Source organism: Triticum dicoccoides, chromosome 1A, assembly GCF_002162155.2.
Source record: "Triticum dicoccoides isolate Atlit2015 ecotype Zavitan chromosome 1A, WEW_v2.0, whole genome shotgun sequence".
In the NCBI taxonomy this organism is placed as follows: Eukaryota; Viridiplantae; Streptophyta; class Magnoliopsida; order Poales; family Poaceae; genus Triticum; species Triticum dicoccoides.
In genome coordinates, this window is record NC_041380.1 from 147,890,741 (window position 1) to 147,917,884 (window position 27,144).

Here is a 27,144-nt window from a genome sequence, read left to right on the forward strand (position 1 = left end):
GATTTTCACAAAAATTGTTTTCGTAAAATGATATATGACATAAACGTGTTTTGCAATTCAAATAGAATGATAACATTCTTACATGCCAATCCATATACTTCCACATATATTAGTGGCAAGTTTTAAAACATTGACCACACATATAGTAATGCGGCTTCTATTTTTGAATGGAGGGAGTAGAATAGTACCTTTTGTGGGAAATCTTTCTTCCTAACATACACAGGTATCAGGTATGCGGCTAGATGGTTTATTACGTGCTATATGTGTATATATCTATGTGTGTGTGTGGAGAGAGAGAGAGAGAGAGAGAGAGAGAACAAGGGGCAGGTCGGTACAGAGGTAAGTCGATTTGTATAAGGAACCTGACAGCCCACAAACTTTTAGCTAGTGTTTACACCTCAAGTTACAGAGTACAAGTGGCTGCTAAACAGGATGACAAAACAAATTTTGCTTCTGTTGACTTAGAGGCAGTTTGGTTCGTGACCAGGGTCGCATGCCTGGGAAAAAGTAGTGCCTGGTAGTGGCCTGGAGAGCAGCTGTTTTTCTGCCTGGTGAGGCATGTCTGACGGTGGAGTGTTTGGTTGGAGGCTTCAAGCCTGGGTGTGAGAAGAGTATGTGAAAGACAAAAAGGTGTACTAGACCTGAATAGAAAACGTCACATCAGATGCTAACTTGAGGAATTAGCAGTCCCAGGCTGCTGTTGCTCCGGCCAGGCGTGGGGAAAAGGACGGCTGGTCCAGGCTAATGAAGCTGCCGGGTGTCAAGCCAGGCTAATGAAAGTCCAGGCCAGGCTACTTTGCACCTTGTCCAGGACAGCAAGCAAACATCTACCAGGCACTTCTCAGGGAGGCTTCAGGCCAGGCACCAAGTGTCCAGGATTCCAACCAAACATGCCCTTAGTGCCTAAGACTTACCTATCACCTATTGTTTGCACTGATATGAAAAGGTCAACTGGTAAACATGTATTGTGACTATAAGCGGACTCATGTTTTCTTTACTTGTTTATTCCATCCTATCCAAAAGGTGTTCCAATAATCATTTGTGTTTGCTTTCTTATTTTCAGGCACAAGGACAAATTAGTCTTCTATCTCGGGCTACTCTAACTTTTGGCCTGACACATTACCCATATTCAGAGTTTGAACTATTGGCTGAGGAACTTCTTATGAGTGATTCTACAATACAGGTTCATTACCTATTTTCAGAATTTTTTGGCCCTCTACTTGGTGCATTTACACCTCACCACTCTAAACAATTTCAGGTCTTTGGTGCTCTAAGAATGTCCGTAAAGATGCTCCTTATGTGGAACTCTAGGATGGTTATTGATGGTGGCAGAGATTCAGGAGTTGCAACTTCTTTACTGGAAGGAAGCAATTTGATAGTTTTGAGGGTACGTTATTGGCCTACTATTGTAAGTTGTACACCCCCCTTTACCTGCCATTATCTTCTGTATGATATTTTTGTTTATGTGCTTGTCAGGAATCATCAGTGTTACATTCTAATGCTAATCTTGGAATTCATGGTCAAGGCGTTCTGAATTTATCCGGAAATGGAGACACAATTGAGGCACAACGTCTTATTTTATCACTATTCTACAACATACTGGTAAATCAAGTGATTTTGGTTTGTTTATTGATTGGGCGAAAGTTTTCTTTACTTATTGTGCTTTATGCCTTTATTGGGAGAACTTTCTGGGCTTGAGTTAAGTTGTATCCAGAGGTTTGGTACTGCCATTGATGTCATCTTAATTTGATGCATCGTGAAGCTGTTCTTTAGGAGCTTGATCACCAGTTTGCATGTTCTATACACAGTATTGTTCATCCTGTTATTCACTTATTCATTTCTCTTGAAACTCAAGAATGAAGATGCTGAATTTGATTGTTGGAACTTATATTATGTGATGAACTATTTTTTTTTTCATAATTGAACTGTTCAATAACTCCGCCTATGTTGTCTCAACATAGCCGGTCCCAAGCCCGGGTAAAGGAGGAGGGTTGTGATAGGCTTGGCGAGCCAACGTAAAAACTCAGCCACTCTTATGGAGATGAAACCCAAAAGGTTTTCGTTGGGGCGTAACCCTCTCAGCGACGCGCCACATCGGAACCCGGGTGTGGTGGAAAATGGGCAAGGGCCGGGCCGTCACCCCCCAAGTGGCGCGCCGTATCTTGATCCGGATACGGTGGCAAGTGAGCGAGGATCGGGTCGTCGCATCCTTAGTGGCGCGCTACATCGGCGCCCGGATGTAGTGGAAAATGAGCAAGGGTCTTCGCATTTGACTCGACGAGTGCGAAGGGTAAGGAAGCTAGCCGAGCCTAGGAGGATTCGCTTAGGTAGCTGGAACGTAGGGTCTCTGACAGGGAAGCTTCGGGAGCTAGTTGATGCAACAGTGAGGAGAGGTGTTGATATCCTTTGCGTCCAAGAAACCAAATGGAGAGGACAGAAGGCGAAGGAGGTGGAGGATACCGGCTTCAAGCTGTGGTACACGGGGACGGCTGCAAACAGAAATGGCGTAGGCATCTTGATCAACAAGAGCCTCAAGTATGGAGTGGTAGACGTCAGGAGACGTGGGGACCGGATTATCCTGGTCAAGCTGGTAGCTGAGGACTTGGTTCTCAATGTTATCAGCGCATATGCCCCGCAAGTAGGCCACAATGAGAACACCAAGAGGGAGTTCTGGGAAGGCTTGGAAGACATGGTTAGGAGTGTACCAATTGGTGAGAAGCTCTTCATAGGAGGAGACCTCAATGGCCACGTGGGTACATCTAACACAGGTTTTGAAGGGGCGCATGGGGGCTTTGGCTATGGCATCAGGAATCAAGAAGGAGAAGATGTCTTAAGCTTTGCTCTAGCCTACAACATGATTGTAGCTAACACCCTCTTTAGAAAGAGAGAATCACATCTGGTGACTTTTAGTAGTGGCCAACACTCTAGCCAGATTGATTTCATCCTCTCGAGAAGAGAAGATAGGCGTGCATGCCTAGACTGTAAGGTGATACCTGGGGAGAGTGTTGTACCCCAGCATAAGCTGGTGGTTGCTGACTTCCGCTTTCGGATTCGTGTCCAGCGGGATAAGCGTGCCAAGGTCGCTAGAACGAAGTGGTGGAAGCTCAAGGGGGAGGTAGCTCAGGTGTTCAAGGAGAGGGTATTTAAGGAGGGCCCTTGGGAGGAAGGAGGGGATGCGGACAATGTGTGGATGAAGATGGAGACTTGCATTCGTAAGGTGGCCTCGGAGGAGTTTGGAGTGTCCAGGGGAAGGAGAAGCGAAGATAAGGATACCTGGTGGTGGAATGATGATGTCCAGAAGGCGCTTAAAGAGAAGAAAGATTGCTTCAGACGCCTATACCTGGATAGGAGTGCAGACAACATAGAGAAGTACAAGATGGCGAAGAAGGCCGTAAAGCAAGCTGTTGGTGAAGCAAGGGGTCGGGCATATGAGGACCTCTACCAACGGTTAGGCATGAAGGAAGGTGAAAGGGACATCTATAAGATGGCTAAGATCCGGGAGAGGAAGACGAGGGATATTGGCCAAGTCAAATGCATCAAGGACGAAGCAGGCCAACTCTTGGTGAAGGACGAAGAGATTAAGCATAGATGGCGGGAGTACTTCGACAAGCTGTTCAATGGGGAGAATGAGAGTTCTACCATTGAACTGAATGACTCCTTTGATGAGACCAGCATGCGTTTTGTGCGGCGCATCCAGGAGTCTGAGGTGAAGGAGGCTTTAAAAAGGATGAAAGGAGGCAAGGCGATGGGCCCTGATTGTATCCCCATTGAGGTGTGGAAAGGTCTCGGGGACATAGCGATAGTATGGCTAACCAAGCTTTTCAACCTCATTTTTCGGGCAAACAAGATGCCAGAAGAATGGAGACGGAGTATATTAGTACCAATCTTCAAGAACAAGGGGGATGTTCAGAGTTGTACTAATTACCGTGGAATTAAGCTGATGAGCCATACAATGAAGCTATGGGAGAGAGTCATTGAGCACCGCTTAAGAAGAATGACAAGCGTGACCAAAAATCAGTTTGGTTTCATGCCTGAGAGGTCGACCATGGAAGCCATTTTCTTGGTACGACAACTTATGGAGAGATATAGGGAGCATAAGAAGGACTTGCATATGGTGTTCATTGACTTGGAGAAGGCCTATGATAAGATACCGCGGAATGTCATGTGGTGGGCCTTGGAGAAACACAAAGTCCCAGCAAAGTACATTACCCTCATCAAGGACATGTACAATAATGTTGTGACAAGTGTTCGAACAAGTGATGTCGACACTGATGACTTCCCGATTAAGATAGGACTGCATCAGGGGTCAGCTTTGAGCCCTTATCTTTTTGCATTGGTGATGGATGAGGTCACAAGGGGTATACAAGGAGATATCCCATGGTGTATGCTCTTTGCGGATGATGTGGTGCTAGTTGACGATAGTCGGACGGGGGTAAATAGGAAGTTAGAGTTATGGAGACAAACCTTGGAATCGAAAGGGTTTAGGCTTAGTAGAACTAAAACCGAGTACATGATGTGCGGTTTCAGTACTACTAGCTGTGAGGAGGAGGAGGTTAGCCTTGATGGCCAGGTGGTACCTCGGAAGGACATCTTTCGGTATTTGGGGTCAATGTTGCAGGAGGATGGGGGTATTGATGAAGATGTGAACCATCGAATCAAAGCCGGATGGATGAAGTGGCGCCAAGCTTCTGGCATTCTCTGTGACAAGAGAGTGCCACAAAAGCTAAAAGGCAAGTTCTACAGGACGGCGGTTCGACCCGCAATGTTGTATGGCGCGGAGTGTTGGCCAACTAAAAGGCGACATGTTCAACAGTTAGGTGTGGCGGAGATGCGTATGTTGAGATGGATGTGTGGCCACACGAGGAAGGATCGAGTCCGGAATGATGATATACGAGATAGAGTTGGGGTAGCACCAATTGAGGAGAAGCTTGTCCAACATCGTTTGAGATGGTTTGGGCATATTCAGCGCAGGCCTCCAGAAGCTCCAGTGCATAGCGGACGGCTAAAGCGTGCGGAGAATGTCAAGAGAGGGCGGGGTCGACCGATTTTGACATGGGAGGAGTCCGTTAAGAGAGACCTGAAGGATTGGAGTATCGACAAAGAGCTAGCTATGGACAGGGGTGCGTGGAAGCTTGCTATCCATGTGCCAGAGCCATGAGTTGGTTGCGAGATCTTATGGGTTTCACCTCTAGCCTACCCCAACTTGTTTGGGACTAAAGGCTTTGTTGTTGTTGTTGTAATTGAACTGTTCAATATTTTTGCCAATTGTTTACAATGCAGAGTACAAACATTCGAAGTATTCCTTCTGTTTTCTATTCCTTATGCGGTGTACATTAGCATAAACCCTTTTGCGGTTTTTGATATTTGCAGTCTAACTTATTCAGTTTCATACACCATTTTTGCACTTAGATGTTTCTGATCTTTCATGATCATTCAAAGAACAGAATGTGCTAATTGATTCATAAATCGTTTTAGGTTGGACGTGGAGCTGTTCTACGGGGCCCACTTATAAACGCGAGCGGTGATGATGTGTAAATACTACGTCCTTCAGTTCTAGTGTTAAATACTTATCTTATGCTATTTTCCTTTGTAATGGAGATGTTCAAATGGTTAATGAGATTTTGTGGCTACTCTAGGGCCCCAAAGTTGAATTGCGAAAATGAGAGTTGTCCTATGGAAATTTTTCATCCGCCTGAGGATTGCAATCTGAATTCTTCCTTGTCTTTTACTCTACAGGTGCACTCTTAAAATTTTAAACATCCCACATGCAGTGATGCTTCACATATTTCTTATTTCTTATAATACCTATTAACATGTAATCCATGGCGGACTTTGTCATGCAGATATGCCGTGTTGAAGATATTGATGTGTCTGGCCTTGTGCAAGGAACTGTCATAAATTTTAATAGAGCAAGAAATGTCACCATACAGCGACATGGGAGCATTAGTGCAACAGGATTAGGTAACACATCACTGTTTCTTGTTTGCCAGAATTGCTATTAAGTCTTTGTTGTCACTGTCGCTGCTTTTAAAAACCACTTTTTCTACTTTTGGATGCCACAGTTAGCTGAAACCATCCTCTTGGAATCCACTACAGAACAAACTTACTAGAATTGGTAAAGATTCCCATAACTAACTAGATGTTGTAGGGCAGCATCGCACAACATCACAAGAACAAATTGATCCTTATGTCTATAACCCTGCAGACAGCTTGCATAACATGTTCTGTGACTATATTTGTATGTATGTTACATTGCATGTGTCTGCTATATGTTTGCCATTGCTCTATTGGAAGTTTCAGGTGTTTGGTGTTACCAATTACCATACTCTGCTTAGTTATTTTTGCTTGACTTCAGTCTGGACACCTAATTCATAGGGTACTTACTTGTCCTCTTCGCATTTAGTTGTTCACCATGTGTCAATACTTTGCGTTTTAAATATCTAGCGTTAGCTGTGAGCAGGCCTGGTCCTGACATATCGATATTGGAAGCCCCGGGGTGAGACAAAAATACAAGGCCTCAATTCGTATATAAGTAAATATACTTTTTATTTCCAGTTGAAAAGATGCTCCATTTTTGATAGAAAAACATATAGTGGTACTTTATATTGCATAATGACCTAAAAGCATTGAAAGTAGTAACTCAATTATTATTTCTGAACTAACATAAATGTGTGTATGTACACATGTACGTAAAGAATTTTCTGTCAATGGTTACTGTGGAACTCTTCTAAGGTTTTGACTGTGTAGAAGTTCCTAAAAATCATGAAAAGAACGCCGTAACACTATGATTATGATGTAAAGATGGTCGAGCAGAGCGGTTGAAAAACTACGGCTTTATATCCCCCCAGACGAAAAAAACATATAGTTGAGTTCATCTATGTCGCGGTTAGCTGCAATGATTGTTTTTTTTCCGCCGTGGGTACATGAAGTCGTCCTTTTGCAATTGTTCTGTTGGATCGACTTATATCGTAATCGTGATGTTCAAGTATTATTTTCATAATTTTTAGAACTTTTAAACTGTTAAAACCTTAATGAGTTCCCCAAAGACTAGTGATATCCACATTTTTTCCTTATATGTTTTTCTATCTGTGGAACATCTTCTGTTGGAGAGATGTCTTAAATGTGTGGTATATTCTAGAAAATACCCTCAATTGTGTCTTAATATATGGGGCATGACACTTTGACCCAAATATATTCTAGAAAACAGATTTCTGTAACAAGTAACTACTAACGCGCTGCGCAAAGGCTTGCAATCCATCGCCGTGCTCATTCCCTGGATGATCTGGAAGCAGTGGAACAAATGCGTCTTTGAAAATGCGCAACCCTCGACCGAAGCATTAATGGATAGGATTAAAGCTGAGGCCAAATGTTGGGCACAAGCCGGGGCACAGGGGCTCAAGGTTGTTCTGCCCACATCCTGGGATGTCCATTGATTGGGAGCTTGACCCATGTAACACCAGCCTCCTAGGAGGATTGTACTTTCCCATCTTTTCAATGCAATGAAGCGCAAAGATCCGTTTTCTTGATCTTTTTATTCAGAAACCACTTCAGGAGATGATTTCCCATGTTCTCCAATTTAGGGCCAGTTCTTTTGGGGCTTAAGCAACATGCAGATGCAGTACATCACACATTCTCTTTAGTCCCAAAGCCTTTAGTCCCAAACAAGTTGGGGTAGGCTAGAGGTGAAACCCATAAGATCTCGCGACCAACTCATGGCTCCGGCACATGGATAGCACGCTTCCATGCACCGCTATCCATAGCTAGTTCTTTGGTGATACTCCAATCCTTCAGATCTCTCTTAATTGACTCCTCCCATGTCAAATTCGGTCTACCCCGACCTCTCTTGATATTCTCCGCACGCTTTAGCTGTCCGCTATGCACTGGAGCTTCTGGAGGCCTACGCTGAATATGCCCAAACCATCTCAGACGATGTTGAACAAGCTTCTCTTCAATTGGTGCTACCCCAACTTTCTCGTATATCATCACATTCCGGACTCGATCCTTCCTCGTGTGGTCACACATCCATCTCAACATACGCATCTCCACCACACCTAACTATTGAACATGTCGCCTTTTAGTCGGCCAACACTTAGCACCATACAACATAGTGGGTCGAACAGCCGTCCTGTAGAACTTGCCTTTTAGCTTTTGTGGTACTCTCTTGTCACAGAGAATGCCAGAAGCTTGGCGCCACTTCATCCATCCGGCTTTGATTCGATAGTTCACATCTTCATCAATACCCCCATCCTCTTGCAGCATTGACCCCAAATATCGAAAGGTGTCCTTCTGAGGTACCACCTGCTCATCAAGGCTAACCTCCTCCTCCTCACACCTAGTAGTACCGAAACCGCACATTATGTACTCGGTTTTAGTTCTACTAAGCCTAAACCCTTTCGATTCCAAGGTTTGTCTCCATAAGTCTAACTTTGTATTTACCCCCATCCGGCTATCGTCAACTAGCACCACATCATCCGGAAAGAGCATACACCATGGGATATCTCCTTGTATATCCCTTGTGACCTCATCCATCACCAAGGCAAAAAGATAAGGGCTCAAAGCTGACCCCTGATGCAGTCCTATCTTAATCGGGAAGTCATCAGTGTTGACATCACTTGTTCGAACACTTGTCACAACATTATCGTACATGTCCTTGATGAGGGTAATGTAGTTTGTTGGGACTTTGTGTTTCTCCTAGGCCCACCACATAACACTCCACGGTATCTTATCATAGGCCTTCTCCAAGTCAATGAACACCATATGCAAGTCCTTTTGCTCCCTGTATCTCTCCATAAGTTGTCGTATCAAGAAAATGGCTTCCATGGTCGACCTCCCAGGCATGAAACCAAACTGATTTTTGGTCACGCTTGTCATTCTTCTTAAGCGGTGCTCAATGACTCTCTCCCATAGCTTCATTGTATGGCTCATTAGCTTAATTCCACGGTAATTAGTACAACTCTGAACATCTCACTTGTTCTTGAAGATTGGTACTAATATACTCCGTCTCCATTCTTCTAGCATCTTGTTTGCCCGAAAAATGAGGTTGAAAAGCTTGGTTAGCCATACTATAGCTATGTCCCCAAGGCCTTTCCACACCTCAATGGGGATACAATCAGGGCCCATCGCCTTGCCTCCTTTCATCCTTTTTAAAGCCTCCTTGACCTTAGACTCCTGGATTCGCCACACAAAACGCATGCTGGTCTCATCAAAGGAGTCGTCCAGTTCAATGGTAAAACTCTCATTCTCCCCATTGAACAGCTTGTCTAAGTACTCTTGCCATCTATGCTTAATCTCCTCGTCCTTCACCAAGAGTTGGTCTGCTCCGTCCTTGATGCATTTGAGTTGGCCAATATCCCTCGTCTTCCTCTCTCGGATCTTGGCCATCTTATAGATGTCCCTTTCGCCTTCCTTCGTGCCTAACCGTTGGTAGAGGTCCTCATATGCCCGACCCCTTGCTTCACTGATAGCTCGCTTTGCAGCCTTCTTCGCCATCTTGTACTTCTCTATGTTGTTTGCACTCCTATCCAGACATAGGCTTCTGAAGCAATCTTTCTTCTCTTTGATCGCCTTCTCGACATCATCATTCCACCACCATGTATCCTTATCTTCGCTTCTCCTTCCCCTGGACACTCCAAACTCATTCGAGACTACCTCACGAATGCAAGTCACCATCTTCATCCACACATTGTCTACATCCCCTCCTTCCTCCCAAGGGCCCTCCTTAATGACCCTCTCCTTGAACGCCTGAGCTACCTCCCCCTTGAGCTTCCACTACTTTGTTCTAGCGACTTTGGCACGCTTATCCCGCTGGACACGAATCCGAAAGCGGAAGTCAGCAACCACCAGCTTATGCTGAGGTACAACACTCTCTCCAGGTATCACCTTCATCTCCATAATAGTGGCTGAGTTTTTACGTTGGCTCGCTAAGCCTATGACAACCCTCCTCCTTTACCCGGGCTTGGGACCGGCTATGTTGAGACAACATCACACGAAGTAAATTAGTGCCAAGATAACATCTACACACAAATACTTAAATGGAGTATAGTTTAAATAAGGGACAATTCCATTTCTCCCCCTAACTTGAACCCACACCTGGCATTTACCCCTAAATTTTGAGTATGCTCAAAAATACCCCTCCGCCGTTAGGTGGTGTTATAGAAATACCCCTGAGCGCCGTTTCTGTTAGGTCAAAGGGGTTTGACCATGTGCTTTGTCCAAAATGCCCCTGGATGGTACTAGTCCACATTTCGGTAAAGAAAAAAAACTAAGTCAAAGTTGGACTAGTCAACAGAGACTGGTCAAATTTGGTTTTGGAGGCCCACATGTCATTCTCTCTTTAAAGTTTTTATAATTGTTTTATAGTTAGTAAAGGGCCCATGAGTCAGTGGAACACTTAACTGGAGGGTTAGCCTAAATCGCTTTTTAACGACAGCGGCTAAACGCCGGCGCCCGGCGACGTACGGGAGGATGCCGGAGAGGTATGTGGGCTTCAGAGCGGTCCTGCGAGGCTGCGGGCATGAAGACGAACTGGACTGAGTTGGTCGGAGACCGTGCGGTGGCTGTGAGGATGGGAAATAGTGAGCTCGAGCGGCGACGATGGGCGGCGCTCATGGGGAGGGGTTCTCGGTGATGCAGGGAAGCTCGAGGGTGCACCAGGACATTCGAGAGGTTGCCTTGGAGCTGAGTAACAAGGGGGAATCCTCCTAGATTCATGGCTAGAGGAGATCGGGCAGCGGCCGCAATCCACCGGAGTTGGGAAAGATGATGAGTGAGCCGTCGATTTCGGGTGCCTCGGTCTGATTTATCCTGCTGGAAAATAGATCGGGAAGTGCTCGATCTAATCGGCCGCAAACCACGCCTGCGAGCCTAAAGCTGGCCACCGTCGTCAGATGTTGGCCGCCGCCGGAGGTGAGCGAGAGAGAGACATAGAGAGGTAAGAGAGAATACAACTTTTTACTTTTTTGGTGGGTCCACCTGTAAGTGACAGAGGGGGTGAGGGAGAGAGTGAGAGAGTTTTTTCTTTTCTTTTCCCTAGGGCAGGTCCCACCTATAAGTGTCATATGCGTATAGGGGCAAAACTGGCCAGAAAATGTCCCGTAGCTAGTCAAACGCCCTTGACCACACGGAAATGGTACGGAAGGGTATATCTATAAGAAGCTTTGACGGAAGAGGGGCATTTTTGAGCATACTCAAAATTTAGGGGTAAATGCCAGGTGTGGGTTCAAGTTAGGGGGAGAAACGGAATTGTCCCTTTAAATAAAGAGTTGGACAAGTACTAGAACAGAGAGCTTGGGAATTGACCAAAAAATTGCAGCCATGTTAGACATGTGCGCATCAGGAACTGAGGACCACACATTGATGGGATTGGCAAGCCACTCAGGGTGAATCACCTCGCGGATGAAACGAGCCTCCTGAAGCCGATTCTCCTCCGCACAGATGAAATCTTGTCGCTCGGGTGCTTGTCGGCACTCCCTTCTGCTGGACGGGGTGCGCGCCTGGGCACACGGATAAGTGGTGCTCAATCACCTCTCTGCCTGGTGGAAAGATGCACTGGGTACTACTTGCCGGTGTCCTCCTCGGAAGCGCCAGTTCCCCTCTTACAGTCAAGGTTGGCAACACGGGCGGTGGTGGTCTCGGAGAGACTAGGCCTGCATGATGGCCACCTGTTCCGCGGGGCTCCCCTACGGAGGTGGGGCGACATCCCTCCAGTGACCGAAGGGGGCTTTCCCTTGAGGAAGCGCTGGCGTCCCTAGATGTTGGGCGGCGGCGAGCAATTTCCACCATTCTGGTGATTTCCTGGAGCCACGGGTGCATGGGGGATTCCTCTTCCAACGGCACAAGCGGGTGTCGGAGGAGAACGTGCACGGTCTGGAGCGCGGCCACCTAGGTGGTCTCGTCAGCGCCCGAACAGCGGCGCGCTGGTTGATGCTCTACATTGTGGCTTGGGGGGGGGGGTGGCCGCGACGATGTCCCACGCTGGGTGGTTCTCAGCTTGTTGGCCGCTGTGTCTGCGATCCACGCGAGGGCATGGTTGACGATGATGGTCTAAAGAGAAACCGAAGCCTTGACCCCCTACCTGGCGCGCCAGATGTCAACGGGTGATTGTTGAGATCAAAGATCATGGGGATCCCCTTTTAGAGATTCGGCCAGGGGTCAAACGCTTCAAGGATTGAGGCTTTGTTTATCTAGGTTGAGGCCATCAAGAGGTGTAACACCCTACGTCATGTGTGGTAGTTCTTGCTCTGGAGACAAGTGTGTGTGTGTGCGATTACAAGATTGCTCCTCTTTCTTCCTGGCTCCGGTTCCACCCTTATATATCACGGGGGCAACCACAATATACTTTTTTTGGTGCCGGGGTCAGTTGAACCCCCATCCTCTTGACTTGCCCGGGTCTTATCAGCATGTGTAGAAGCTAGCGGCAACGCCCTATAGCGACGCAATGCCATGTCTTTGACTGTTCCGTCAGATCTAACCGTCATCAAGGATGGGCGGGAAACGCCATGTCGTCCTTAGGAGAGGCCGAAGCCAAAAGGACTTGCAAGCTCATCTCGCTCGTCGGATGACAAGTCCGATCTATGGGCGTCATTGGCCATCGTGTGCCGATCATGATGACCACCAGGTGGCAGGGCTGTTGCAGAAGGGCAGGCCCCTTCGCGGTCGTACCCGCTAACCTGGCCAGACCTTTCTTGAGCATCCGAGCCCTCGAGCGCCCAAAGACATGCCAACCATTCCTCCTCTAGGAGGGCAGGGCTGACTGATCGTCATAGGTGCATGGGAAGGGGTGCTCGGGGAACATGCTTGGGATGCACGAAAACAACCCGGGCTCCCGCTTGCCCTCGGTCCACACTTTTTGGGCTGGCGCACTTTTTGGGCTGGCGTGGTATCGGGTGTTAAGCTTCATGCACTAGCCTGTTAGACATTTCAGCCTGAGCATTGATAGATGTGGATGACACTAGGAGAGTTGGGACAATTTTCGTTGGTTTATTTCTCACACAATGCCATGCCAACCCGAGGGGTTGGGGATACATATTTATAGGCTGCTAGCCAGCCAAGGCATATGCTAAGATGCTGCCAAGATGCCAGTCTAAGATGCTAGTCTAAGATGCTAACTGACAGTCCTTGATGGTCAAGAACAGAGCTCTATCCTAACAGCCAGTCCTTGATGGTCCAGGACTTTATCCTCCTAACTGCCACAAGGACCATGTGCTGCAGCCCCACAAGGACCCTAGTACACAGACTTATCCATCATTCTCCCCCTAAGTCTTGTACGTCGTCTTGTGGGAGAGTTGAATCATCCCAATCCTGGAGCAAAGTTCGAGGAACTTGACCCTCCCAAGGGGCTTGGTGAGCAGGTCTGCGAGCTGATCCTTGGTGTTGATGTAGCTCGCCTCGATGCTCCCTTCTTCCACACAGCTGCGGATGAAGTGATACCTCAGTCGGATGTGCTTGCTCCGTTCGTGGAACACGGGGTTCTTTGCCAGGGCCAGGGCCGACTTGCTGTCCACCAGGAGCTGCACCGTTCTGGTGTCTTGAACGAGAAGATCACCAAGCAGTCGAGCAAGCCAGAGCGCCTGAGTACAGGCGGTGGAGGCCGCTATGTACTCAGCCTCACAGCTGGACAGGGCCACCACCTGCTGCTTGACTGATTGCCAGCTCACGAGACACTTGCCGAGGAAGAGGAGGATCCCGCTCGTGCTCTTGCTGGTGTCGATGTCGCCGGCGTGGTCGCTGTCGCTGTACCCGACGAAGTGTGCCGCCCCAGGACACCTAGGGTAGTGGAGGCCGTGGTCGAGGGTCCCTGCTATGTAGCGGACGATCCTCTTCACTGCCTGCTGGTGTTCCGACGTTGGTCGCTCCATGAACCGACTGACATAGCCGACGGAGAATGCCAAGTCCGGCCGTGTGTGAGTGAGGTAGCGAAGGCTCCCCACAAGGCGTCGGTACTGCGTAGCATCCACTTCCTCCGTCGTGCTGTCGCGGCTCAGTTTCAGCCTCTCCTCCATCGGAGTGAGAGCTGGATGGCAGTCGGTGAGCCCAGCTAGCTCAACGATGCGCTTGGCGTAGGCGGACTGTCGAAGCGCGATCCCGGAGTGGTCCTGGTGCACCTCAATCCCTAGATAGAAGGAGAGGAGCCCCAGGTCACTCATCTGGAACGTGGCCTTCATGTCTTCCTTGAACGCCGCCACCTCTGCACCTTTGGTGCTGGTGATCACCAGGTCGTCAACGTAGACGCCCACCAGCAGGGCATTTCCTCCACTCCCCCGTCGGTAGACGGCAGCCTCATGCGGGCTCTGCTCGAAACCCATCTTCTTCAGCGTGGAGTCCAGCTTGGCGTTCCACGCCCTGGGTGCCTGCCGCAGGCCATAGAGAGCCTTGCGCAGGCGGAGCACCTTGCCCTCCTGGCCGGGAATCGTAAACCCAGGTGGCTGATGCACGTAGACTTCCTCCTTCAAGTCGCCGTTGAGGAATGCCGACTTAACGTCCATGTGGTGGACACGCCAGCCCTCCTGGGCAGCCAGCGCAAGGAGAAGTCGCACGGACTCCATTCGTGCCACGGGAGCGAAGGCGTCGTCGAAGTCGACTCCTTCCTGCTGCAAGAAGCCTCGGGCCACCAGGCGAGCCTTGTGCTTGATGATGGCGCCGGCTCCATCCCTCTTCAGCTTGAACACCCACTTAAGGGTGATTGCGCGATGACCACGGGGGAGGTCAGCGAGCTCCCAGGTGCGGTTTTGCTCGACCGCATCCATCTCCAACTGCATCGCGGCGCGCCATGCCGCATCTCTCTCGGCCTCTGCAAAGGACCGTGGTTCGCCATCCTCACACGCGAGTTGTAGCTGCGCCTCCAGGTCACGTGGCATCAGTCCCGGCACCGGCTGGTCGCCGAGTAGATCATCCATCGTGCGATACCGCAGCTGTTCGCCTCCATACCATGCGTCGACCCGCTCCTCGTCGTGAGTGAGCGGGGAAGCGAACTTCATCGGGTTGTGCTCTGCGTGAGCTGGTGCTGATGAAGACGAGCCCGGAGTGGCGACCGCCGGGGCTGGAGTATGCGGCGTCGCCGGTTGTGGTGTCGTCGGTGTAGCAGGCGCCGGAGTCGATGTAGTTTTGGGGGCCGGGGTAGACGTGCCCGGTGAAGAGGAGCTGCTTGCTCCCCCAACTTCCTTGAAGTGAGCGTACTCGACAATGAAGTCGTCATACGTCGGCGTCGAGCCGTCGTCCACCGCCTTGTCCCATTGCCACCCTCGCCCTTCGTTGAACACGACGTCTCGCGCTGTGCGCACACGTTGTGTCTTTGGGTCGAGGATGCGGTAGGCCTTTGAGCCCTCCGCGTAGCCGATGAAGACTCTCGGAGTGCTCCTGTCGTCGAGCTTGCCGATGTGGCCGAGCTCCTTGGCGAACGCAAGGCAGCCAAAGACCCGCAAATGAGAGACCGCCGGCTTCCGCCCATGCCAGGCCTCGTACGGAGTTCTGCCGTCGAGTGCCTTAGTAGGAGAGCGGTTGAGGATGTAGACGGCCGTTAGCACCGCCTCTCCCCAGAAGACAGCCGGCATCCCTCTCTGCTTGAGGAGAGCCCGAGCCATCCCCACAACCGTCTGGTTGCGCCGCTCGACGACGCCGTTTTGCTGCGGGCTGTACGGCGCGGAGTAGTGGCGCTGGATGCCCTCATCGGCGCAGTACGACGCGAATTCAGCCGCCCTGAACTCGCCGCCGTTGTCAGTGCGCAACACGCGCAATTTGCGGCCGCTCTCCGCCTCCACACCAACCTGCGCGCGCCTGATGGCGTCCGCCGCTTCTCCCTTACTGCCGAGGATCATCACCCACATGTAGCGGGAGAGATCGTCGACGAGCAGCAGGAAGTAGCGTCGACCTCCTGGTGTGGCTAGCGTCACCGGGCCGCACAGGTCTCCGTGCACGAGCTCCAGCTTCTCCTTAGCCCGAAAACTCGCCTGTTGGGGAAAGGGGAGTCGTCTCTGCTTTGTCAGTACGCAGATGTCGCAGAACTGCTCCACATGGTCGAGGCATGGCAGGCCTCGCACCATCTCCTTGGCACTTAGACGCTTCAGGGCCTCAAAGTGAAGGTGCCCAAAGCGCTCATGCCACTGCCACGCCTCGTCGTCTCGACGGACAGCGAGACAGACCGGTTGTGCCACCTGCACATCAAGGACGTAGAGTCGATTTTCACCTCTGGGCACCTTGGCGAGAAGGCGACGCTGGCGATCCCAGATGCGTAGGACCCCATGCTCAATCAGCACGCGTGAGCCGTTCTCATCCAACTGTCCCAAGCTGATGATGGAATTCCTTAGCGCGGGGATGTAGTAGACACCGGTGAGCAGCCGGTGCTCTCCCATCTTGGTGGTGAAGATGACGGAGCCGACGCCCTTTATCTCCACAGCGGAGGCATCCCCGAACTTGACGGAGCCTCGCGCATCGGAGTCGAGCTCGGCGAAGAATTCCCTTCGACCGGTCATGTGGTGGGTGGCGCCGGTGTCGAGGCACCACACCGTAGCCTTGTCCTTCCCGGAGCCATCGCCGAGAAGAGCGTGTGCTTTTGGCTCATCGAGGTGGATGAAAGCCTTTGCGACTGGAGTCGCCGAGGGTAGCTCAATGCTTGCATGCGCCATGAACAGAGCCGTCTCCTCCTCCTTCGCCTGTGCGACGTGAGCCTGGCCTTGTCGTGGTTGCCGACACTCATTGGCCCAATGGCCAAACCGGCCACAGTTGTGGCAACTGTTGTCTTGTGCCGGCTTGGGCTTGCCAGCGGCGCCGTCCTTGGCGCCTCCGCGGGCGTCACCTTCGGCACGTCCTTGTGCCCTGCCCGGGGGGCCTCTTCGCGCCTTACGCTGCTTGCCACGCTTGCGGCCGCCCGTCGAGGAGGAAGGCTCCCCCTTCTTCCTGTCACCAAGGCTGGGATCCCACTGCTCCCGAGTTAGGAGCAGCTTCCCGCCGGTGGTGACGGGCCCCGAGGGGGGCTGTGGCTCGTCGGTGTCGACGACCTTGAGTCGACCTATCGCCTCCTCGATCGTCATCGTGGAGAGGTCCAGCAACGACTCGATCGAGCGAGCCATCTGCTTGTACTTCTCGGGAATGCACCGAAAAAGCTTCTCGACAGCTCTCTCCTCGGTGTAGGTGGCATCGCCAAACTTCACCATCTTCTGCAGCAGAGTGTTGAGACGGAGAGCAAAGTCATCAACGTCCTCACCTGGCTTGAAGCCCAGGTTCTCCCACTCCTTACGAAGTGCCTGCAGGGTGGACTTGCGAGCACGGTCGCTGCCGATGCGTGCTGCGGCGATGGCGTCCCAAGCCTCCTTGGCAGTTCGCTTGTTGGAAAGCGAGAACTGCATCTCGGGCGGGACTGCGGCGATGAGGGCGTCCAGTGCCCGTCGATCCTCTAGGTGGTCGACGTTGCTGTCCTGGACTGCCTCCCACATGCGCCGCACCTGGAGCCTGACCTTCATGATCCCGGCCCACTCGACGTAGTTGGTTTTAGTGAGGGTAGGCCACCCAACACTGGAACCAACATCCCTGACCACAGTCCGGACCTCGTAGAGGCCGCGGTCCTGGTCGTTGCAGCCGCCGTCGCGGTGTGCGCCTCCACTTGGAGCGCGGGCGTGCTCGGCTGCCCACTGCGCCGTCCGCTCCTGCGCCACTTTGGCGCGATCTGCGTCGGCGCCGTCGTCCGCAGGCGCGGAGCTGCTGGAGCTGCCGGGGCTGCCGCGGCTGCCGCGGAGTGCCTTGGCATCCGCCGTAGCCTCACGGGCTGCTTCTGCTGCTGCTGCTGCTTCTACCTCCGCCCTGGCTGCTTCTACCTCCGCTCTGGTTGCTGCCAGCTCCGCTGCAGCCAGCCTCGACACTCTTGCCGCCGCCGCAGCCGCTGCTACAGCCGCTCGCTCACGCTCCTCTGCCACGGCGCGCTCGGCCTCTTGCCGGCGCCGCATGCTCGAGGTAGCCGTGTGCTGAGAGACTGCAGACATGGCTCGCTGCAGGGGGGCTGTTGCGTGAAGAGGAGGCTGATGAAGACGAGCTGCTGCTCGACAGTCCGGAGGGAGGAAGGTAACCAGAGGCAGACGGAGCAGCTGCTGCTACCGACTTGGGCTGCTCACAGGAAATGCTCAGGGTGCAGGTTAACCTGGCTCTGATACCACTTGTTAGACCTTTCAGCCTGAGCATTGATAGATGTGGATGACACTAGGAGAGTTGGGACAATTTTCGTTGGTTTATTTCTCACACAATGCCATGCCAACCCGAGGGGTTGGGGATACATATTTATAGGCTGCTAGCCAGCCAAGGCATATGCTAAGATGCTGCCAAGATGCCAGTCTAAGATGCTAGTCTAAGATGCTAACTGACAGTCCTTGATGGTCAAGAACAGAGCTCTATCCTAACAGCCAGTCCTTGATGGTCTAGGACTTTATCCTCCTAACTGCCACAAGGACCATGTGCTGCAGCCCCACAAGGACCCTAGTACACAGACTTATCCATCATAGCCAATGCACCCAAAAGTCCGAACTGATGGAAAGGGCTAGGCAATCCACATATACACTTCAACACCCCCTCACGTGTGACACGGAAAGTCAACACGTGAATATACGTGAACACAAAGGGGGACAGGGCGGCAACAACAACTTTTTAATAAATTGCGAAAGCTAGGAGACCTTAGACTCTGACACCATGTTAAGCTTCATGCACTAGCCAACGCAACCAAAAGTCCGAACCAATGGAAAGGGCTAGGCAATCCAAATATGCACTTCAACACCGGGGTCGGCACATCCCGGTGGATCGGTGTGGCCCCGTCTCTTGAGACGCTTACAATGCGCTCAGAGCGGACACGGCCGGAAGGGCGCCAACCGCATTCATGCCGGTCAGACCGACGTGACCTGACTGGACGGCTGACCAGCGTTGCTTCAATGAGGACGCGGGCAACCAAGAAACCTACCCGGGCCGCTGCTCCAGCGCTGAAGCGTTGCCGACAACAGGTGGTTCTCCGCGCCGACACATGGATCCGCGGGGAGCTCTGTGTTCATCAATCCCAGTCTACAGGACGTTGCATGTAGGCTTTCCCTCAACAACTGCCGTTGCATGTAGGCTTTCTCTTGTTAAAAGCCTGAGGTGGAGAGTAGTAGTAGTAGCCTTTACCTAGTAAAAAGGCTGAGCTGAGTAGTAGCACATGCAAGTGCTGTGCACCTTCGTGGTAACTTCGTGTGTGTGTTGTGCAGCTCAAGGGCTCACTTGTATTCCCCTATATAAGGACCTTGAGTCCCTCACTTGTAAATTAAGCCATCCAGTTTCAGCTTCAAACTAGTAGTACGTGAGCAAGTAGCTCGTGAGCAGCACCCAGTGCATGTGTGCGTGAGAGTACACTGCTTGAGCAAGTAGCTCTATGTGAGCAGCACCCAGTGCATGTGTGCGTGAGAGTACACTGCTTGTGTTCTTACATCCTACTAGAAATATTATTCCCTGAAGGTCCGTAGTTCGATCCTCGCGGGAGAGCTAGCTAGATTGTAGTTGGGCTAACAATTGGCATCAGAGCCTCAGGTTATGCCGAAAGAAGGCGTCGCCAGCGACGGCTCCAAGACCGCCGAGCAAAGCTCGGTTGAGGAGGCCCGTGCGGCAGACGCGCTCGCGCTGCGAGGCAGGCCGGGAGGCGAGCTGGGTGCGCCACGCTTCGTGCGAGACGTGGGCATGTCTAGTACCTCCTTCCCTCTCCTCATGCGGACCAACTACCCCACTTGGTCGCTCCTGATGAAAGTCATCATGGAGGCACGACATATGTGGAAAGCCGTGGAAACCGGCGATGTCGGGTACGAGGAGGACCGGCTGGCGTTGGAGGCGATCTTGCGCTCCATCCCATCGGAGATGGTGTTCACCCTTGGCGCCAAGAAGAGGGACAAGGAAGCATGGGACACCATCAAGACTCTGCGCATCGGCGTAGAGCGCGTACAGGAGTCGAAGGCCTAGACGAGCTACCTCACATCGTTCGCGGGCTACCTCACATCGAGCACGCCGACGAGCTGTGTGATGCGTGTCTTGCCGGGAAGCAGCGGCGCCTGCCCTTTCCCGAGAAGGCACACTATCGGGCGCAGAAACCCCTGGAGCTGGTTCACGGGGACCTTTGCGGCCCAATCACTCCGGCAACGCCAGGAGGGCGTCGCTACATCCTGCTGCTCGTCGACGACTACAACAGGTTCATGTGGGTGCTGCTCCTCGCCTCCAAGGACGAGGCGGAGCGAGCCATCGTCAAGCAGCAAGCGGCAGCAGAGGTTGGGTGCGGCCACAAGATGCGCGTGCTACGCACGGACCGTGGCGGCGAGTTCACGTCGGCCACGTTCTACAAGCACTGTGACGACAAAGGGTACAACGTCACCTGACGGCCCCCTACTCGCCGCAGCAGAACGGCGTTGTCGAGCGGAGGAACCAAACGGTGCTTGGGATGGCACGCTGCATGCTCAAGGCAAAGCAGGTGCCGAGCACGTATTGGGGGGAGGCTGTGCTCATGGCCGTCTTCATCCTCAACCGCTCCTTCACAAGGGGTGTCGACGGCAAGACACCTTACGAGGCGTGGTATGGGAGGAAGCCCGACATACGCTTCCTCCGCACCTTTGGCTGCGTCGGGCACGTCAAGACGACGCGCCCTCAGCTGAAGAAGCTCGACGACAGGAGCACCCCGATGGTGTTCATGGGCTACGAGATGGGCTCCAAGGCGTACAAGATGTACGACCCTGTCGCGAAGCGTGTGCATGTCTCGCGTGACGTCATCTTCGACGAAGATGCGCGATGGACTTGGGAGGCGCCGGGGGAGTCCCCGGCAAGCAACTCCTTCATCGTAGAGTACCCTATGTACTCTACAACCTTGGGGAGCAAGACCCCGGGAAGTGCCACCATGGAAGCAAACCCCCAGGAAGCCCGGGAGGTGTGGATCTGGGACTGCAACCCCGAGAACACGGTCACTGGGTATAGCATCCCCGGATACCCCACCGTCAAGCAAGGTGGTTCCCGGGAGGCTATTCGCGACCCCGCCAACAGGAAGGTCGGAGTTGTTCGACGCCGACGACAGCGTTGGCGCCCCTCACAGGTTTCGGCGCATGGCGGATCTCCTCGGCGAGGCTGCGGCAACACCGCAACAACCTGAGGAAGAGGACGTTGATGATGACGACGTCTTGCATCTGATGGCCGGCGAGGAGCCAACCACGTTTGCGGAGGTCGAGCAAGAGGATTGTTGGCGCCGTGGGATGCTAGACGAGCTGGTGTCAATCAACGACAACGCTACTTGGACACTCACCACTTTGCCTGCTGGGCACCAAGCCATCGGGCTCAAGTGGGTGTTCAAGGTGAAGAAGGACGAGCTCGGCGCCATTGTCAAGCACAAGGCGCGCCTCATCGCAAAGGGCTACGTGCAGCGTGAAGGAGTGGACTTCGAGGAAGTCTTTGCTCCGGTGGCAAGGCCGGAGTCCGTGGCTGCTCACCGCGGGTGGGAGGTACACCACATGGACGTGAAGTCGGCCTCAATTGCGACCTTAATGAGGAGGTGTACGTCTCCCAGCCTCCAGGGTTCGTTGCCAAGAACCACGAGCAGGGTGTGTAGAGGCTATACAAGGCCCTATACGGTCTCCGGCAAGCCCCAAGGGCGTGGAACACCAAGCTCGATGCAAGCCTCGCATCCCTTGGGTTCTCCTGCAGTGCTTCTGAGCATGGCGTGTACTCGCGTGGCACCGCGGACAGGCTGCTCATCGTCGGCATCTACGTCGATGACTTGGTCTTCGCCGGGGCAGAGCCCGAAGAGGTTCGACCCTTCAAGGGAGAGATGCATCGTCTCTTCAACATGAGCAACCTCGGGCTGCTCCGGTACTACCTTGGACTAGAGGTGAACCAGGAGGGTGGTTGCATCACGATCACGCAGGCGGCCTACCCCACTAAGATGCTCGAGCGAGCACATGAAGGAATGCCATGCCGTGCATGCTCCAATGGAGGCACGGCTGAAGCTCAGCAAGGATAGCTCCGAGAAGGCATTGGATGCTACGCTCTATCGCAGCATCATCGGGAGCCTCAGGTATCTCATGCACACCCGACCGGACATCACGTTCATTGTCGGGTACCTGAGTAGGTTCATGGAAGCCCCGGCAAGCGATCACCTTGCTGCCGTCAAGCACCTGCTCCGGTACATCGCGGGTACACTCACGCATGGATGCGTGTATCGTCGTGGTGATGGCGAGAGCTTGGTCTGCTACAGCAACTCCGACCATGCCGGTGACGTAGACTCCTGGAAGAGCACCTCGGGCATACTATTCCTTCTCGGGAATAGTCCCGTCAGCTGGCAATCAATGGGGCAGAAGGTTGTTGCCGCATCTTCGTGCGAGGCGGAGTACATCGAGGCAGCTACAGCGGCATGTCATGGAACCTGGTTGGCTCGCCTTCTTGGCGAGATGCTAAACCAAGGCACTGCCCCGGCACACATCTTCGTCGACAACAAGTCGGCAATTTCCCTATGGAAGAATCCAGTGCTTCATGACCGCAGCAAGCACATCTATCTCCGCTATCACTTCATACGTAACTGTGTGGAGAAGGGCACGGTGATAGTGGAGTTCATCAGGACCGGTGAGCAGAAGGCGGACATCCTGACAAAAGCTCTTGGCCGCGTTCGGTCCCAGGAGCTGCGCGACAAAGTCGGGATCATCAACGTCAAGTCCCTTCGACAGGGTTGAGGGGGAGATTGTTGATCAATCCCAGTCTACAGGACGTTGCATGTAGGCTTTCCCTCAACAGCTGCCGTTGCATGTAGGCTTTCTCTTGACAGCTGCCGTTGCATGTAGGCTTTCTCTTGACAGCTGCCGTTGCATGTAGGCTTTCTCTTGATAGCTGCCGTTGCATGTAGGTTTTCTCTTGTTAAAAGCCTGAGGTGGAGAGTAGTAGTAGCCTTTACCTAGTAAAAAGGCTGAGCTGAGTAGTAGCACACGCAAGTGCTGGGCACCTTCGTGGTAGCTTCGTGTGTGTGTTGTGCAGCTCAAGGGCTCACTTGTATTCCCCTGTATAAGGACCCTGAGTCCCTCAGTTGTAAATTAAGCCATCCAGTTTCAGCTTCAAACTAGTAGTACTTGAGCAAGTAGCTCTATGTGAGCAGTATCCAGTGCATGTGTGCGTGAGAGTACACTGCTTGTGTCCTTACATCCTACTAGAAATATTATTCCCTGAAGGTCCGTAGTTCGATCCTCGCGGGAGAGCTAGCTAGACTGTAGTTGGGCTAACACTCTGGATCGTGGGGCCGCCACACAATGTTTTTAAGGCGGTTAAGCCACGCGCGGGGGGAGGGGGGGTGGGGGCGGTAAGGCAACACCTTAGAGAGTTTTAAGCAGCAGAATAGAGTAGAATTTGGTAGGCAACTAGGCATACACACCAGCAAAGCAGCAAGCAGTGAGCAACTGAACATGGAAGAAAGAGAGCAGAGGAGGTTGGTGGAGAAGCGAGAGGGACAAGAGTAGGAGGGGAGGGACAAGAGTTCGGCAATCTGCCATGCCTATGAGGTCACCGTTCGGTACCTTGCTTAGTTTTTTTGTTTGTTATTAGTTAAAACTTTGTTAAATTTTGTCCGTTTTGGTTCAAATATTTGGAAATTTAGCAAATATCGTTCATTTTTTAAGGTGTATGTTTAAACTAGCGCTGGACATTTGGTGCATAGAGTTGGATGGCTGGCTCCCCTAATGCTTTCCCCAGACAAGTCCGGACGTGTCCGCGGACATTCGATGAAGGAAAAAGTCCAAAACAAACCTTGAATTTATAAGCGAAAGCTAAATCAAACCCCGAACTCTCAATCCCTGAAATCAGCACACCAAACTTTCTGATCCCGGTTTATTTTGAACCTTGAGAGGATTTAGCCGGTATACGCTGAATTGGGCCGGCCCATTGGCACAGTATCTCACACTGGTCTGGTTTTCTTTGTTTTCTTTGTTTTTTCTTTGGTTTTTTCCTTCGTTATATTTTGTTTTTTCACTGGTTTTATCTGGTTTTTCTTTCTTTGTTATATTTTTCCTTTCTTTAGTTTCTTTCTTGATTTTCTTGATTTTTCCTTTTCCTTTTGTTTTGTTTCTTTACCGGTAACCGGTTTTCTTTTTTACTCATTTCTAATTATTCTTAGTACCCAATGTAAATTTTTAGCACAAATAATTTTTATACACTTTCAACATATTTCAAATAAATTATTTACATTTTTTAAATGCATGTTTTAAAAAAATGAATACACGGTCATATTTTTCCAAATACACGTTTTACATTTCTTAACGACAATAAACATTTTATTAAACTACACGAACATTTTTACATTGTTAAACATTTTTAAAATTGAATAAACTTTTTTCAAACACATGTCACGTATATTCTTATAAGGGTATGACACATGTTTTTACATCACACAAACTTTTTTTATATTGCATATACTTTGTTCTGAATATGTCACAAGCACATTTTTTTAAACTCGTGAACATTCTTGAAATGTTACATTTTTTGAATTGACGAAACATTTGTTTGAATCACGCGAATATTATTTACATTGTACATACTTTTTTTTTGTAATGCCACGTACATTTTTGAGTGGCTGGATTTGCTACTGGCGGCCAGTGGCAGAGCTACACTCTAAAACCTGATTCATATTTGGAGACTACTCCGGAATGGACTAGCGGTAGCAGATGAATTATTGCGGAGGAAAATAAAACCGGGAGTGTACTGTATTGCATGTGGCCGCGACGAGACACTGGTCCATCGTTTTTGGCTGTGTCCATACTCGGTTCAGTTTTTGGCTGCGACATTTCTTTACGCATATGTTCAGGTTTCAAATTTTTGAAAAATGTAAAATAATTTTTTAAAATCATAAACCATTTCATAGCATGTGAAAAGCTGTTGTAACTCTGAATAGTTTTTGACAAATGTGATTTTTTTAAATCACGGACAGTTTAAAAAAAATGTGAATAGAATTTCAAAATTCCAAACATGTTTTAAAAAACACAAAAGGAAACTGAAGTTTTGTCAAAATAGAAAGCAGGAATATTTTTTTAACTTCTGAACAATTTTAGAAATGTGCGAACATTTATTAGATTTCACGAATTCCTGTTGTGGTATAGTGGGCCGGCCCAAATTCTCGTCCGTCAGAGTAGCAGGTTATCCCGGTCGGGATTGTAGTATTCCCAGTGTGCCAAACAGGTCTAGGGTTTAAAATAGACCGGGATTACAAGTTCAGAGTGCCAATTTCCGGGATTCAAATTTCAGGGTTTGATTTAGCTTTCACCTACAACTTCAAGGTTTGTTTTGGACTTTTTCCTTTGATGAACCGCGTTGGAGTTGCCCTTAGGTTCTATCTAGAACTTTACTTCTAAATTTAAGCACCAAAATGAAAATCGAGTTACTTTTTTCACTAAACTAAGATTAGTATAGGTCTGATTCACAATTCATTTATCATGTAGTATGAAATCCTTGAACTGCAACGGAAATCAGGAAATTTACAATCATGCATATATATCGCACTATATGTTTTATATTTTTTAAAGGAAGAAAATGATTATTTTGGACATAGTGCTGTTATGATCATTATGTTTATCTTCTAATTGCTAATTCTTTTGTACTGTGAATTTTAAGGCCACCAAAAATTGCTATGTAGCATATTTTCCATGGTGGCTAGTTATAGCTGGGAGGCAGACCTCGCTGCAGCGGCGTGAGATTTTCTGTAAATTCTTTCCTACTACAAACATACCTATACAGTTTTGAATGTGCTTTTGTGCCTGATGATATTCACTATCCACTCGTCCTGTTAGGCATGAGGCTCAATAACATGTCATAATTTTAGTACCGACAAATATAATCTTATGCCTCTTCAACTAGCAATTGATTTAGTTCTCTGGGTTGAATTGCTATTTTGCCATTTATTTGTGCAGCCTGCTGTTTACATTTATCTTCATTCCCTTCTTACTCAATGTTATATAGTTTTCAGTTTTCTAGTTTGAGGTGAACTGTCATAATTATCTGTATGCAGGTCAAGAAAGAAATGACCCTTGTTTAAATTTGTCAGTGCTTACATATGTCTAATTTTCTAGGCATGTGTATTAAGCTTCTTTCGATGTCTTGTCTTCTGGCCATGTGTCTTCTACCAACTTTTGTAGAATTTAAGTTTCCTTTTTCTGATGGCAGGCTGCCAAGGTGGAATTGGACGAGGAGGAATGTTAAGCAGTGGCCTTAGTGGTGGGGATGGGCATGGTGGTAAAGGCGGGGATGGTTTTTACAGCGGCAAGCATTCAGGTGGCGGAGCTGCATATGGTAGTGCTGATTTGCCTTGTGAACTTGGCAGTGGCAGTGGTAATGTCAGTACAACATCTTCAACAGCTGGTGGTGGTATAATAGGTAACAATGATGGTGTACATGGACCATGACCATCCTCTATCAAGTCATGATATTCTTAATAGCACTGGCCTTTACTGCCTTTTCATTTCCACATTCAGTGATGGGTTCTTTGGAGCAATCTCTGCCTATTCTCTCTCTCTCTGGTTCAGTGGAAGCCAACGGTGGCAGTTTCACTGGTGTGGCGACTCATGCTGCAAATGGAGAACCTGGTGGTGGTTCTGGGGGCACAATTCTTCTATTTGTGCGGACTTTATCCTTAGAGAACAACTCTGTACTTTCTAGTGTTGGTGGGGTTGGAAGCAATGGTAGTGGTGGAGGTGGAGGCGGTCGCATTCACTTCCACTGGTCCGACATTCCCACTGGAGATGACTATGTTCCTTTTGCAACTGTCAAAGGATCAATACTTGCGAGGTGCGTCCTAAAAATCTGATGCTTTCTCTGTTGGCCTTTTCCCTGTCGTTCAACCTGCTATTTTATTCAGGAAGTAAGGTTGTCTTTTTTTTTAGCTTTTTATTTGTATTATAAGTTTTTTAAGGCTATTCCGTGTTGCACTGGTGTTTCAGAATAATATATGTAGCTTTGCAGTTCCTTAATTTGAATCTTGGAGTAGTTTAAAGGATTTTGGGTGGCTTTGTCTTGTCTAAAGCCAGTTTTTGTATACCTTGTTTTTTATTCAAAACTTATTTCCTACTGGTGTTAAGTTGCTTCTTGTCTCTTTATTCTCTCATTTTAAATGAAAGGGGTGCTGGCAGGGCCCCTCCAGCTCTGGCGTGA

General features: G+C 50.1%; 1 protein-coding gene across 1 annotated transcript in view; it reads left to right on the forward strand.

The window, feature by feature from the left end:
* Positions 1–27,144, forward strand: part of LOC119367951 — a 36,136-nt gene that overhangs the window by 3,521 nt on the left and 5,471 nt on the right. Inside the window, exons 4-11 of the mRNA XM_037633328.1 lie at positions 1,064–1,183; positions 1,259–1,387; positions 1,477–1,602; positions 5,476–5,531; positions 5,637–5,736; positions 5,844–5,961; positions 26,161–26,370; positions 26,469–26,781. Of these exons, the coding sequence (XP_037489225.1) occupies positions 1,064–1,183; positions 1,259–1,387; positions 1,477–1,602; positions 5,476–5,531; positions 5,637–5,736; positions 5,844–5,961; positions 26,161–26,370; positions 26,469–26,781 (1,172 nt within the window). The remainder of the gene's footprint in view (positions 1–1,063; positions 1,184–1,258; positions 1,388–1,476; positions 1,603–5,475; positions 5,532–5,636; positions 5,737–5,843; positions 5,962–26,160; positions 26,371–26,468; positions 26,782–27,144) is intronic.